General features: G+C 45.9%; 1 protein-coding gene and 1 long non-coding RNA gene across 8 annotated transcripts in view; one reads left to right on the forward strand and one right to left on the reverse strand.

Moving 5' to 3' along the window:
- Positions 1-9,931, reverse strand: LOC120507769. Of its 6 annotated transcripts, none has more exons than XR_005628844.1 (6): positions 5,969-9,931; positions 5,118-5,219; positions 3,826-3,908; positions 3,306-3,391; positions 2,683-2,755; positions 1-1,464 (listed from the first exon to the last, which is right to left on the reverse strand). It is a non-coding gene; the product is annotated as an uncharacterized LOC120507769 (long non-coding RNA). The 6 variants fall into 6 exon arrangements; XR_005628843.1 differs by lacking the exon at positions 5,969-9,931 and adding an exon at positions 3,631-3,732 and having other exon boundaries at positions 5,118-5,503; XR_005628849.1 differs by lacking the exon at positions 3,826-3,908.
- YBX3 (Y-box binding protein 3) overlaps positions 5,652-14,530 on the forward strand; it is a 17,325-nt gene continuing 8,446 nt past the window's right edge. Inside the window, exons 1-3 of one of the 2 annotated variants that reach the window (XM_039720809.1) lie at positions 5,652-5,931; positions 9,938-10,001; positions 11,709-11,742. In XM_039720809.1, the coding sequence (XP_039576743.1) occupies positions 5,715-5,931; positions 9,938-10,001; positions 11,709-11,742 (315 nt within the window). In that variant the 5' untranslated portion in view covers positions 5,652-5,714. The remainder of the gene's footprint in view (positions 5,932-9,937; positions 10,002-11,708; positions 11,743-14,530) is intronic. The other variant, XM_039720819.1, reaches the window with a different exon arrangement.

The following is a 14,530-nucleotide window of genomic DNA, read 5'->3' on the forward strand; positions in this document are numbered from 1 at the left end:
TGTAATCCTTTGCTTTTTTATTGTCCTTTATTGTCCTAACTCTGATTGTCCAAATTCTTATTGCTCTAATTTTCATTACAATTTTTATAAACATTTTATTATTATTAAACTTTAAAAATTTTAAAACAAGTGATTGGCGTTTTTCACAAGATGCTTGGGAGAAGTCCGTGCCATGTTAACCCATTTCTCTGCCTTGTTTCCAGACTGCTGATGTTCACTTCCCAGCTCTCACCCGGCTGCCAGCGCTATGGCTGGCTCCACACAGACACACGAGGCTGCTGCCAGCTGCCATTTCAGCAGCTCCCGGGGACATGAGCACTCCCCACACCTCCCACCTCCCTAGCCCGAATCCACCCAGCACTGCCAGGGAGCTACTGGCAGTGGGAATTCTCCCTGCTGGCCCTGCCTGGCAAACCTTGTCTCCAGCTCCGGCTGCCACCTCGCACCTCCTGCGAAAGAGGAGCTGCATCCTGCTGCCTACTCCCGGCGCCGCTGGCCCCACAGCCCATGTCCCCACACCGGGAAACGCCGTGAAAAGCAGGAAGCGCGGAATCGGCGTTGGAGTCGGGTTCAGGCAATCGAACAGACGTCTTTGAGAAGAGCGGGCTCCTTCCAGGATGCGACTTCTTCCCCTACCCAAGGCTCATGAGCAAGATACCGCCATCTTTGGAAGGTCAAATAAACCCAGTGCCGACCCTCCACCTTCGGTGTGTCATCACGTGACTGCCGGCACATTGGCTACTGGCAGGTCACTGTCGGATGAGACACCATCTTTAGTGTGCCGTCACGTGATCAACTTTTTTTTTTTGCTATCTTTTGTACTGGCGGAAGTAACTCCCGGGTGAGACGCCATTTTTGGTGTGGCATCACGTCACCGCCTCACTTCGTCACCATCTTAGGTGCTGGCAGAAGCAGCTTTCTGCTGGGCCGCCATCTTTGGTATGGTACCAGTAAGGCCCTCGCTCCTTACAAAGGTGTCTACTCGGCTGCCTGACGCCGACCCCTCTGCGATGCCGACCCGGCCGCGGTGTCCGTCCTGGCCCCGCCCCTGCCCGCCATCGTGCCTCCCGTAGTGACGCACAGATCGTCGCTGTGGAAAGGATTGCACAGCCCGGCAATAGCTTCAGAAAGAACCATTAAATTCAAGGGAAAGGCCATTTTCAAGAGAGGTGTTGGAGGGGCGAAGGCAGCGTGTGCGGTTCTGAGCTGAGCTGCTCACGCCAAGCTTCTGCCTGGGCTCTGATCTGCAGTTGCCCAGCTCAGACCAAGGGTCCCCGCAGATCTCTGGTGGTGCTCGGAGCTCGCCCTTGTCTGTCCTGACCAAGCAGGGAGGTGACGGGGGCTCTGCCAGTCTCCCTTTTTGTTCTGCAGTGCAGGCACACACACGTTCAGTGCAGCTCTGTGTGAGGTCTCTGTGCTATTCGAGTCGTTGGTAAAGATGTGGGTTGTGGTCAGCGTGAGCGGCTGGGGAAGAGATTTCTGAGGTGAAATTTAGCTACTACACTTGTTTGTGACTATCCTCTAAATCACCACTTGCAAAGCCCTTTGCCAACACACTCATCCCGTTCCTTTGCCCCCTCACAGAGCCAGCAGCTGGCTGGCATCCAGTCTCTTTAAAATGGTAAATAAACAAAGGTCCGGGAGCAAGCCAGTGTGACTCTGATCATGCATTTCAGGGCTCTGGAGAGCTAATTGTCTTCATCAGGTCCTTCCAGCTACGCCTTACACTCTGCTAGAGCAACACCACCTCCTGTGCACTTGTCTTATGTCACCTTAACCCCTCAGATGACACCGGGAGCATTGGCAGGAGCAGGGACACAAAGCAGCAGGCAGGGAACAGGATCATCATCACCTTTTTTCCCAGTTTCATGTCTTTCATCTCTAGCCTGGAATCAGCTTTTTCATATATTGCAGCCAGCCAGGTACTCAGCATTAATTCGCTCAGAAGTTTTTCCTGTTTTGCAACACACAAGTCCTTGTGGCAGTCCTTTAAATCCTTCCATCTGGAAGGACCCAAATTTGTTTATGAACAGTAATTCTTGGGTACCTCAAGTCTGAAACACATCCTCTGTGTCGTAGAGTGAATTCAATCCAACAATTCCCAGATCAATGCCAAACTCTGGGTTATTTTTGGATGAATTTTTCTTCATTTCCCACAATGGAGCAGATGTATGTAGACCACCATACACCCACATAACATATCCAAATGGATCCTTTGAAAAGTTTTGAAGTATTTTGTTAATTTATTTAGCTTAAAATTCTTGACTAGTGTGATCTCAGTTCACAGATTTCTCTAATAAATTGTCCACTGGTGGTTTTTTCCCCAGGCTCACCTTGGTGTTTCTCAGAAAGGGCTGGAAGGTGCTTGCAGAACACCACGGAAATCAAGGAACAGTGACAGTAACCGTCAGTTTCTCTGCCAGTAACTTTGTTACCTTGTCCCACATCACCTCCCATGGCTTTAATGGGAAATATTTTTTATCCTTTACCCACCCCTTATGTCTTACTCTGAAGCATTCTGCTTGGTGAAGCAGCATTTTGCATTTGACTGCTGGACCCTGCAGATACTTAATCTAGAAACCACTTTGATTCATTTTAGATTAAAGAATTCACAATACTTCCCATTAAAGTTAGTGTTAGGTTTGGGTTTTTCCCCCTTAATGAAAGTCTTCAACAACCAACCTTTAAACAACTCAGTCGATTTTGTAAAACTGCCTCCATTTCCATATTAAAGATGTTCTTTGAGAAGCAGCTCCTGACAATATAAAATGTAATATATATTACACACTATACTGTTTGCTGTAAAGGAAAAGAAAAAGAATTCAGCATTAGTTTTTGTATTAGTATATTATATATATATTATATATATTATATCTACAAATATTTGTACATTATTTGAAAAAAAAATCCGCACATGAAATTATTCTGAAATGCTGTGTTAAAATGTTAGTTTTTACAATTGTTGAAACAGAACCGTACTTCTTTATTGAAAAGGATTTTTTGTTTGTTTTTCCCCAAGAAATGCAATTACAGAAATTGATTTGTATCTGCAAAATATTTATGTTTTGATAAACACCACATTTTGTAATTGCAAAATCTGGTAGTTCAATCTGTCTTTGCACTACCTTATGGGATCAGTGTGTCCTGCTCCAGACCTGCAGGCACTTTGCATATCCCCTGCCATGTAAAACCTTCCTAATCCTGTTTTTCCCCTCAGATTTCTCAGCAGAGCCTGAGGCCCATGAAAAGACACCTTATGAATTGAAAAAGTTATTCATATCCATAAATCACCAAATAAACTATACCTATGGGATCCAGAAATCTTATGGGATGCTTTTGTCAGTTCTCAGCACTCCAAATTCACTGGGGTTGGTTTAATCCTCACAGGATCCTGGAGAAAGAAGGGAATGAATAATTCTGCATCCAGTCTGAGGGCTACATGATATGTTGAATAATTGCACATCAAGTGAGGAGGATCAAAGGGACTATTGCAAACCAGCTCATTTGCTGGAAAAAAGGCAGCATCCTATGAGAGGAGAAATTTGTGATCATCAATTAAGAAATATGTAATTATCCCTACACTTAAGGGGTCTGAGCTTCCAGTTTACTTAGGAAGGAAGTCAGCCTCACCTAGATCCATAGGAAAGGTATGGAGCAACTAATCCTGGATTTTCAGACACATGAAGGACAAGCCAATCTCAACCAGTCTGAGGTTCTGTATTGCTCTAAGTTCTATAAAATAGTCATTTACAACAAGTTGATTGGAAATATTCAGAAAATGTAGACAGGCAGAAATTACTTAGTCCATGCAAAAGTTTTTGTTACCTAAGTTGGTGGATTGATTTCTTCCAATGTAATTCAAACGACTTTGAATACTGAAGCAGAGGAAATGTATTATAAATTGGCAGCTAGAAAAGGAAAAATAAAGTTACTCTATAGGGTTTTTTTCATATTAAAATAAAAAACCCATGGGAAAAAATTGCAAATTTTCTGTCACAGTATATTTCACAGCTTGTATACTGTAGTTTTTTTGTTGAATGGATTTTTCAGTAAACTCTAAAATTAACTTGAGGAAGAAAAAAATCAACTAACAACTTCACTGAAAATTTGATGTATCAATACACATTGTGCCTTGATTATACATTTTCCATAACATAATTAAACTATCCTCTTGAAATTTATTCCAATGAGCACCTTTTTAGAAATTTTCATCTATCCTGAAAAGTGAAAAAGGAAACAGAGTAACATATTCTTAAAGTCATATAATGAACACAACATTGAGGATTAAAAGCTATGGGATAAAAAAATATTTTTTGTCTCTTATGTGTACACAGGGATTCAGTGAGAACTGTAATCGCAGCTGGCTTTGCTGTCTCAGCCATGTTCAGCAAAGGAAGCTCTCCAAAGACCTCTTCAGCTGCAAGAACCGTCAAAGCATCGTTGAGAAGTGGAGATCAGGAGGGCAGATAAAGGAAAAAACAAACAGGACAGAGAAGTAAGGAAAAACTTTGTGTATAGAAACACTTTATTTCCTTGCCTGTGGAGGATGTGGAGAAGGCCATGTCCCTGATGCTCCAGTTCATGCATCCACCTGGGTGAAAACGATGGATATAAGCAGAAAGTGATATGGGGAGAATGTGGAATAAAGATGGGGTGCTGGTGAGTGCAAAACTGCAAAAGTGAGTAGAAACAGCACCAAAGCTACACTCGTGGAGGCTGTAAAAAAACTGGGAGAAGGACGGGGAAAAGGAAGAAGACACAGGCAGGAAGCCGAGAGACAGATATAGGCAGTGGCAGCGAAATGAGGCAGGAGCGGGACAGCAGGGGTGAAAACTAAATGCCCTAGGAGGGTGGGAACTAGAGGACAGCCGCAGGAATGAAAGTGCCGACGGGAGAAAAGTGGGAAGAAATAGGAGTGACCGCGGCAATGCAGACACCCCGCAGCCCCTCAGCAGCACGCTCCTAGCTCGCACGGAACACCCGCACCCCAAGCCCCCCTCAGGCGGACCCGCCCGCCTGCGCGCCCCCGCGCAATCTCCCTCCAGCGCCGCGCCCGCGCAGCGCTCCGAGCGGGACGGCCTCAGGGACCGTGCACACAGACACACGGACACACTCACCTATGTGCACGTGTGGCCACGGACAGGCACGGACAAGCGGCCGGAGAGCGCCCACCCATGCCGTGCAATGCTATGTCCCCGAATCAGGGAATACGCCCTGCGCTGGAAGAGACCCACAAGGATCATCCAGTTCCCGGCTCTGCGCGAGACCGTTCCCAATAATCCCACCCTGTGCATCCCTGAGAGCGCTGTCCAAACGCTCCTAGAGCTCTAGCAGCCTTGGGGCCGTGACCATTCTCTGGGGAGCCTGTACAGTGCCCCAGCACCCTCTGGGGAAGAACCTTTCCGTGATATCCAACCTAAACTTCCCCTGACGCAGCTCCAGCCGTTCCCTGGATCCTGTCCCTGGTCACCAGAGAGAGGAGATTAGGGCCTGTCCCTCCGCTTCCCATCACGAAGAAGTTGTAGATTGCCGCGCCGCCACGGCACGCACACCCAGCACCACCCGCTGCCTGCCGGCGCGGCCCCTTTAAATGCTAATGAGGCGGCGCGCGTGCCGCGCCGGCCCCCCGCTGACTGTGTTAAAACTTCGGCGGGGCCATTTTGGGGGCAGTAAGACCGAGCGTGGCCGAGCACCCAACAGCTCTGCCCGGCACTATGAGCGAGGCGCCGGAGACCGGTACCGCCAGCCCCGCGCCCGCCGCGCCGCCCGTCCCGGCCGCAGCTGCCGCGCCGCCCGCGCCTGCCGTCCCGGACGCCGCTCCCAAGAGCCCCGCCAGCGCCGCCGCGTCGGGTGCGGCTGTTGTTGAGGCTGCCCCCGGCGCCGCCGCCGCAGCCACAACCGCGGCGGCCGAGTCGGCGAAGAAGGTGCTGGGTGAGTACCGGGCCCTGCTCGTAACTTGGCGGCGTACCTGCGGCGGCGCCGGGGGTCCGCTGGCGGCCGCCGCCCGCAGCCCGGGCTGGCGCGCTCGCCCCTCCTCCGCGGTGAGTCAGGCCGGGCCGCCTCCTCCTCCCCGCGGGCCGGGGGAGCCGCGCGGCGCCGGCCGTGACGCGCTCGGAGCTGGGCGGGAGCCCGTGTGTGCCTTATCGGCCCGGAGTGTGCGGGCCAGCGAGTGGGGCACAGCTGGGCTCAGCCCCTTCCCAGCACGTGCCGGCGGCGTCTCCCCCGGAATGGGCTGCTGGACACCATGTGTGCCTCTCCTTAATGTTAAGGTCCTGGCACAACTTTTCTATCTATTAAGTATCTTGCTTTGGTAATGCTTCCAGGTTTAGTAGGATTTGTTTGTTTTGAGGTTTTTTTTGGAGGGGCGGGGTTCGGCTTCTACTTTACTGTTAGTAAGAAGGCAAACGAAATGTCATGTTGCCATCTCTGCTCAAGCCCGATGGGTAGCAAGTGTGACTCGTTTTCATTGCGATTAAATAGGATCAACCTGTTGAAAAGGACAGGACTTCAATCTGCAGGCTGCTGCCGATAGGGGTGTACTGTTTCTAACTGTGTAACTTTTGAGGGTTTGGTAAAGGCAAAGTTGAAGCTGACTTACAGTGTAGAGTCCCAAATTTCCTTAAGGATACATAGGACCTTCTCTTCTGAAGGGGAGAACTGAGGTCTTGCTGCAAGAAAGAGAAGCCAGGTAAAGGATTTCTCTGGAGTGGAGTTAGGAAGAATTGCAGTAGAGCTGAGATCGGAGGCACAGCTTATGCAATTCTTTTTTTTTTTTCCCCATTGCCTCATTTGTCAGTAATTAGTACACAGGAATCAACACATTCATATCTGCTGGTATATCTGGCTGCTTCTTGCCTTAATGTGGCTTGTTTCATTCCTGGTAATGCTTTTAGCTTGTTTGCCTATTCCTATTGCTTGGAGAGAAGGGGTGGGGGGAAGTGAAGGTAGAAGTACCTTTCCTGAACTAGCAGGAAAATGAAAACCACCGTGGTGATGGTTTTGCAAAATGGCCTTATTGCTAGGCAAGCTTTTTATTAGGAATGGTGAGGAAAGGGATCACTGTAAATACTAGTTGAAAATGGACTTAAAGTCCACCTTAAATGTCCCTATTAATGGTCGCCTCTGTAGTTAGGTTCCCTTAAGCCTTCTTTTACAAAGACTCTGTTAGAAGCAAAATCTTATGCTTGCTTGAGGCATCCAAATGTCTGACTTCTGAGCATATGGGTAAAGGTTACTCAGCTTTCTCTTTTCGCCTGGTCATAGGAAGCTTTGGCTCTCCTTGTTAAAAACCTATTTTGTTGTGGGTAGGAGTGGCTGGCAATTGCTTCCTCTGATAGTGTCAGAGGACAGCATCTTGTAGAAATATGTGGGCTTCCATTTGCTGGTGGGAAGTACGTCAGCACATCAACTGCCTTCTGTGACTCATCAGTTTAGTTGGTTACTATGTTTTCCTCTGGGCTTGTCCTCCTCCTTGCCAGACCTCCATGCTCAGGCTTACCAGTGACTGTGCCATGTATGTTCAGTGTCATGCTTTTGCCTGAGGTTCTTTTGGCCCACAGTGATACTTAGGGAGACTGTAAATGTCTGCAGGGAATAATATTTTGCTAGCATGCTGTTTTAGGGGGAATATATTGGAGTCACCTCCATGGAACAATGTTGTTTTTAAACTGTGTGCATACTTCTCCACTTAGCTGCAGCCAGCTGGCCAGAGAGTGAGTTTTGACTGCCTCTCCTTCCCTAGCCTCTTGACCCCTCTGAGGGTTTTTGTCATGTTTCTTGGGCTTCTTCCGCATCTTGTTCAAGTAGGCTAACAGATTCCAAAGCTATTTTGCAGGGGAAAGAAGGGATGATGTTGAGGGAAGCAGTGGTACTGGCATTGTTTCTCAAAGCAGGCTGAAACCTACAGGTACCATTGGTGTTATTTCTGTGTTCCCCCATCCCCTCCTGTTGACTTGTGTGAGTGTAGAGAGCTCTTGTAGCCAATGCCATTGTGGTAGCAGGAAGTGTCTATATGTGGTGATGTCCCGATGAAACTAAACCTAAAAGCACAGCTATAAATACTGGTGCTGAACACTGTTTACTGAACCAGTGTTTGGCACTGAAGGTATGCTTTTTCTGTTTCAGTAAACAAGAATTCTTGGGAATGCATGTTCTACTAGGCAGAGTCCTTTTTTCTAGGTAATATCTCAGTCATGTTAAGACTTCACTGCTTCTGAATAAGAACATTTTTTACTAAAAAGTGTATTAAAGAAGACCAAAAACTTCACTTCTAAAAGGGCAATGGGAAAGGCCTGTTATTGACAGTAATAACAGCAGCAGTGCTACAATGCACTACACTTGTCAGACGATGTTCTTACTTTAGGGGTGTGTGAGAATAGCAAGACTCCATGAGCCCAAAGGTCTGGCTGGCTCCGTCATCTCCTTGTGAATATTTAGAAAAGAATAGAGGTGTAGAGTAGATGGAGGTAACAATTTACAGTGTGTTCTTGCCTCTAGCAGAGTGATGTGGACTTCTAAACTGGAGATTCTCTAGTCTGTTTTCCTTTATATTTCCTCTTCAGTTCCTGCCACTCCCAAAACATGTATGTGAGGTTTTTAGCAAGCAGCTGTCTGTAGGTGACTAGACCCTTTTCAAGTAAGTACACGGGTTGCTTAAGTAGTTATAATCAAGCTGTGTTAACAAGTAACAGCTCTTAAGTTATAGAGGCTAGAACTCTCCTTTAACTAGGGGTTTGAAAAGTACAAGTTGGTGGTGTCCATCCAGTTGCTGTGAGGTAAGGAGAGGTTGAACTGCCTCCATCACTGTCGAGTTCCTCCTACACATTCCTACAAGTTGGAGAAACAGGTTTTGCCCGGTCCTGTAAGACAATGCCGTATGGCTTCTAAGTAGATGCTGGTTTCCTGTTGAGACAGGAGCTTGCCTTGATACTGAAAGTCATGGAAAGTGAAGTTGGTCACTTGTAGCTAAACAACTGATGCCTAGAGAGGCTAACCTGGAGCAGAGGCTAAACAGTGTTAAAGGATAAAGTAGGTATTTATTAAAAGGCCTTCGAAGGATACACTTTGGACAGTACAAGAGCCTGGCTGTGGCTCTACTCAAGATGTATGAACAGTCACGAGTTTTCACACTTTAATAAGTTTTGGTCTATTTGCATATTGGGACTAATTGTCCAATTAAAGCTTCAGGTTATGAAGTCACATCCTCCCACATTGCTCTCCTCAATTTGCTGTTGTTTGTGCTTTTTGGGCCGGAAGCTGTAACAGTGTCCTTGGTTCTCAGGCTGGAAAAGGATTGTTTTGTCTAATTCAACTGTGAAGAGGACTTGCTAACACTTTATATGAAGTTTAGAGTTAATGAGACAGTACAGAATCTGAAAACTGTGAAAGCTAAAACTTAAGGCATCGCAATTACACGTCATCTTAGCAGTAGAAGTACTTAAAAAAAAAAAAAAGTAGGGTCTTACTTGGTTAGTGTGATGCTGACAATGCAAGAAGGAGCTTTTCCAGAATAAGGATGTGCTGCCTTTCCGCTTGAGAGGGTTGCACAGTACTTCTTTGGGCAGTTCTGGTTTCCAAGGAAGAAAGAAGGGTAACTAAGTAAAAGGGGAATTGTAAAACATAGCTTCCTTCAGCTATGTTTCCATATCTAGCTACTAACCTGAAGAGAACTGGTGAACTGCAGTGGGATTTTCAGCTTTGCTGCCCATTTCTGGGATAGGAAATTAAAAAAAGGGATGGATGGTCTATTCTGGTATTAGAGGTAGGTTTTGTGCTGTATGGTAAACCAGTGACTGAAGAATAGTGTGTTAAAGCACTGTATCTTTTTACGGCTTTGGAATGAGTCTGGTTGCAACTTCATATGCTATTATAGAAGTATTTATGTAACATTATTGTACTTTCTTATATTTTAGATTAACTTCTTTAATTTTCTTTCCAGCCACCAAAGTTCTTGGCACAGTCAAGTGGTTCAATGTCAGAAATGGATATGGTTTTATCAACAGGTATGTTTAAATTCTGATAGTTGTATTTGTGCTGTACTAAGACTCGTAGTTCACAAGATAGGCCATGTGTTACTGATTGCAACAGAGACCTCAGGACCTGACTACAAGTTCATGCAGTTGCTAGTCAGCTTAGGCCAGGCACTCAGCAAAGTTTCTGAAGCACCTCAGCCCCTAATCAAAGGTTATGTGTATGGGGAGAAAACAGAGTCAAACTCTACAAATTTGGTCTGTTACCTGTTTCACATGTTGACTTCTACTAACTACACTCTTAATGAGCTGCATGTTCTTTAGTGACTGCCTGGCTTTTTTCAAAGGCCTGAGAAAGGTAGGAGGATGAGGGGAAATACTTTTGGGTAAACTTCAAGTGTTAGCTGCTTGGTCAGAATACCTCCTGTGGATGCTTATTGGGATTCTCTGATAGTATCTCACTGAAAATATGCGAGGCCTGGGTTTCATAGAAATTTTCTCTTTGTATCTTTTGGTTTTTTTCCCTCTTCTCTGGGCAGAAACAAATCTCTGAATAGCAATTAGAATCCAAACAGTTGTAGGCAAGATTGGTCATCTGTAACCTTAGGTGTAGAAGACCCACGCTTCCAATTTACTGGAGGAAACTCTGGCTTTTAAGGTTGAAATGTCTTTGTGGTTGAGAGGCTTAAATGTTGTGTGCTTTTTTGAGGAATGAAACTGGTGCATGCTGAACATTTGTCTACAAAAAAACATACCTGGCAAGTTATTTCACTCTGCAAGTCCTTGAGCTTTTACACATCAGGCATATTTGGGTGAGTTGGACAGCATAGAAAAGGGTAGAAGACCTCACGTTCATGGATCTGAAGCCAGTTGTGGTATTAATCTCAGTCTCTGGAGGTTATTATCCAGTGTTGCATAAGCTTTGAAGAAGAGTTTTAATTAGGAAGTCCTCTTAAAATCTGTAATAGCAGTTGATGTAAGAGCCTTCACCTGGTTGTGGTGTAATAACTTGTTAGCTTTCTTCCTAACATGAAGTTTACTATTGCTTCAATCCAGGACAACAAATTTGGGATTATGCTTTATTTTCACAAACTCTTTGACCCACCTGTTCCGTTTGCTGAGAAGGAATTGATAGCAGGGCTTAGGCTCTTTTTTATTGTATGGGAACACAGATTCAAGGTCTCAGACTTATCTCTGTGTTTTCTGTGTGGAAGTCTGAAGTGTCTGGCTTAATCCAGAAAACATCACATTCATGTCTGGGTCCTCCTCCTGTGGACTTTCCTAACAGCTCTTGTGCCTCTTTGCTTTGAATTTTACTGAAAGGAGATCTCTGTTAACAGCTGTGGCCAGTCCTGTTGATAGTTGTTTGACCTCTGGGGTAACAGCTCAGGTTGCAGTCCCTCCGGAAGTGTTTTTGTGGAGTTAGAGTAGTGAAAAACAAGCAGTCCAGTCATCAACTCTGCCCTGCGTAAAAAGAAAACACTGCATATTTGCCAGAAGATTACAGAGAATCTCCCCCGTCCTCTCATACTTTTGAAGGCCGGGATCCCTTTCTGTTCTCAAGCAAATGACCATAGAAGTTCAGAGCAGGGTTTTGGTAGCATAGGCTTAGACAGAATGTATGGAATTCAGGGCATGTGCTACAGGCTGGGAGAAGGAGGGTTTCACTTAAGAAGTCAGGAGTTTCTATTAAAGTCTCTTTAGTCTAAACTCTTATGACTTCTCACTTTCTTTTCACAGAAATGATACCAAAGAAGATGTATTTGTTCATCAGGTAAGACAGCAGGAGTTGTGCTTAGACATGTGTGCTGTGGTTGGTTTCTAATGCAGCTTCCTGGAACAGCTACACAACCTTGTCCTGGCTTCTCCTTAGAATATTTTCTGCAGATAACTTGAGTGGATGTATGTGTTGAAATTTTCAGGGAGAAATGTTAGGTTGTTTTCCTTCTCTATGAAGGGCTAGGTATTTTAACCCTTCTTAACCCTTTTTGTCTGCTCTAATTTGAACACTAAAGGTATTTTTTGGTGTGGATTTTGTTTGGTTGTCTCCCCTTGGTGAGATGGCTCCTCTGTGAATACCTAGCTGCAGCTGTCTGTCCTTGCCCTGTTTCCTCATGTTCCTTGTGCCTTTTGTTTCTTCCTACCCTCTTCACTTGCAGGTCTCTTCTGTCTGCCCTCCCTGGTATTTGAGAGAAAGTGATCTAGTCTGGCTCTTGACCAGCCTGGGTTGCCATCAGCTGTTTCTGCACAAAGCAGCTGCTCTTAGGCAGAAGAAGAGGAAGGCTGTGTGCCAAGTATGCCCAAGCAGAGAGAGCTTGCCCAGCAGCTTGTTATTGGTTAACTTTCCTTGAGCTGTCAGGAGGCTGTTCTAAGTTTATACTGTGACTCTCAGGTTGCAGGCAAAGAATGGAGACAGCATCCTCTGTCTTGCCATGCTGATGTCAAATGATTAGTTGGCTTAGATCTGGTTTTGCATAATTCACCAGAAAGTGCAATCTTGCCCCTAGAGTTTGTCCCATATTAAAATGTCTGCAGGCTCATGCGATCTTTGAAAGCATGAGCTTTCTCTGTGGTGTGACAGTATTTCTATCAAATGTAACCAGAAAGTTTGTTCCCAGAGCTGGTTACTGAGAATGAGAATGTGTGTATATCCTTAGCTGATGAGTCAACACTGAGAGTTAGTTTAGTTCTTGTGTCTTGATGACTAAATAGTGGTAACCGTGGTAACAGTGGTAACTGTTCTCTGGGTTATAGGGTGTACATCCATTATCTGAACCTGGCTGGAGCTGGAAGGGGATAAATCTAGTGCCTGTTATGAGAAAATTATGTTGGGAAGTGTGCACAGTACATATTCTTGGTTCAGCTGGTGGGCTTGAGAGCAAGAGCTGTCAATGCATGTACTGATTTTTGATGGTCATTTTCCTTCCTTAGCAGCCTGTGCTGTGGGCATGCTGACACATCTGTGGTCTGGTGGGATTGTGTCCAGAGGAGGGTGGGAACAATTCTGGAAGAGAACTACGTACTGGATAGGCTGCGCTGCCTTAAAGACAAATGAGGTTTCCTTGGTACTTGTGAGACAATATCCTGGAAGATGGCTGCTATGCTGATGACAGATAACATGGATCAATGTTATTCTGCTTGGGAGGGCTGCCAGCTGAGACCCAAACAGAAAGGTTGTGTTATCTGTGCTGTTTTGTCTCCTTCACCTGTAGAAGAGATTATTCCCCTAAGTGTAAACTGGTGGGTGTGTTTGGAGAGGGGTGGGCACTTCCCATCTCCTGTGGCTGAAGTCCTTTTGGTGAGCAAAACTTTGTTTCAGAAATACCACATCATGTGCAGACCTGCATTAGATTAACCCTGTTGGTAGGCTGAGCATGGCAGAGTAGAGGGCGTTCCTCATCCTGTACATGGATGTGCTCAGTCCCAGAGCCTGAGACATTCTGGCCAGAGCTCCTGATGAGGCTCTCTGAGGAGGATGGCAAATCCTTGCTGTGAGCAAACATCCTGCTTCAAGCTCCCTCTGCACTGATAGTGCCTGCTCTGCCCCTCCCTCGTGCCTGGGAGGGGCTGGATTACAACCCTAATCCTTTCAGAATAAGGCTGACCTAGTTGAATAGATACAGCTTCTCCCTGCCTCCCCTGCATGCATCTGCATGGGGAGGGAATGGGCCCGATCTCATGACTGGACTGAGGGTTAGTGCTTGGTGGCTGGCTACTGGTTGCTATTTATAACTAGTGCGGATTAAAATGTTTTTCTTTTTAGGGCATGCATGGCTTGCTTTGAGTTAACCCTTTGTCTTGCAGGGGCCCCAGGCAGTGTTTTTGGGAAGGGCAGTTCTTCACTTTGCATCCCTGTCTGGTTGGTTGGTGCAAGGTGCTGTCCAGGGCACTGTGTCAGTCAGCTACAGGTGCTGTGAGCAGAAGGTGTCCATCTACCTCGTGGCTGCAGTGTGTCTCACAATTTAACAACAGGAAAAGTGTCAGCAGGCAGAGCAGTTACATATAATTAGGTAGAGTTTAAATCAACGAGCTGTGAGGAGGAGTTAATCCCTTTCTCTTCACTTCACTGGGTTGTGTTGATCATGCACAGCCTGAAGTACCTGCACCAGGAATCAGTGTAACAAATTTTGGCTGTTACTGGGACACAATGCTGGATGTGCTGATGATGTAGTGGTATAAGCGTATGGAAAGAACTCTTTCAAACAGGAACCTGAACTAGCTCTGGAGGCTTTTCTGGTTGCCTGTTCATCAGGGTTCCCCCTGGGAAAGGAAAGGCTTTGTTGTTGAGTGTTGTCCATTAATATGAAACATCTGTCTTCTGAATCAGAAACTGGAGCCTGCAGGATGCTGCTAAACAGTAACAGGGACCATAGTGCTCTCTTCCCTCTGGATACACAGAGTAAAAGTCTTTTCATCAAGCTTAGAGCTTAGGCTTATTAGAGGCTTATTTCAGTGATGTTTATCTGCAGCTGAAGTAGTAAATCTTTAGGGTTTCTGCTTGGATTTCTAGGATTTATTCGAAGCTGTCCTGATTGCCTTTATAAAACAAGCTCCAGCTTACT

The sequence above is a fragment of the Passer montanus genome, unplaced genomic scaffold (genome assembly GCF_014805655.1).
Source record: "Passer montanus isolate IOZ18808 unplaced genomic scaffold, ASM1480565v1 scaffold106, whole genome shotgun sequence".
In the NCBI taxonomy this organism is placed as follows: domain Eukaryota; kingdom Metazoa; phylum Chordata; class Aves; order Passeriformes; family Passeridae; genus Passer; species Passer montanus.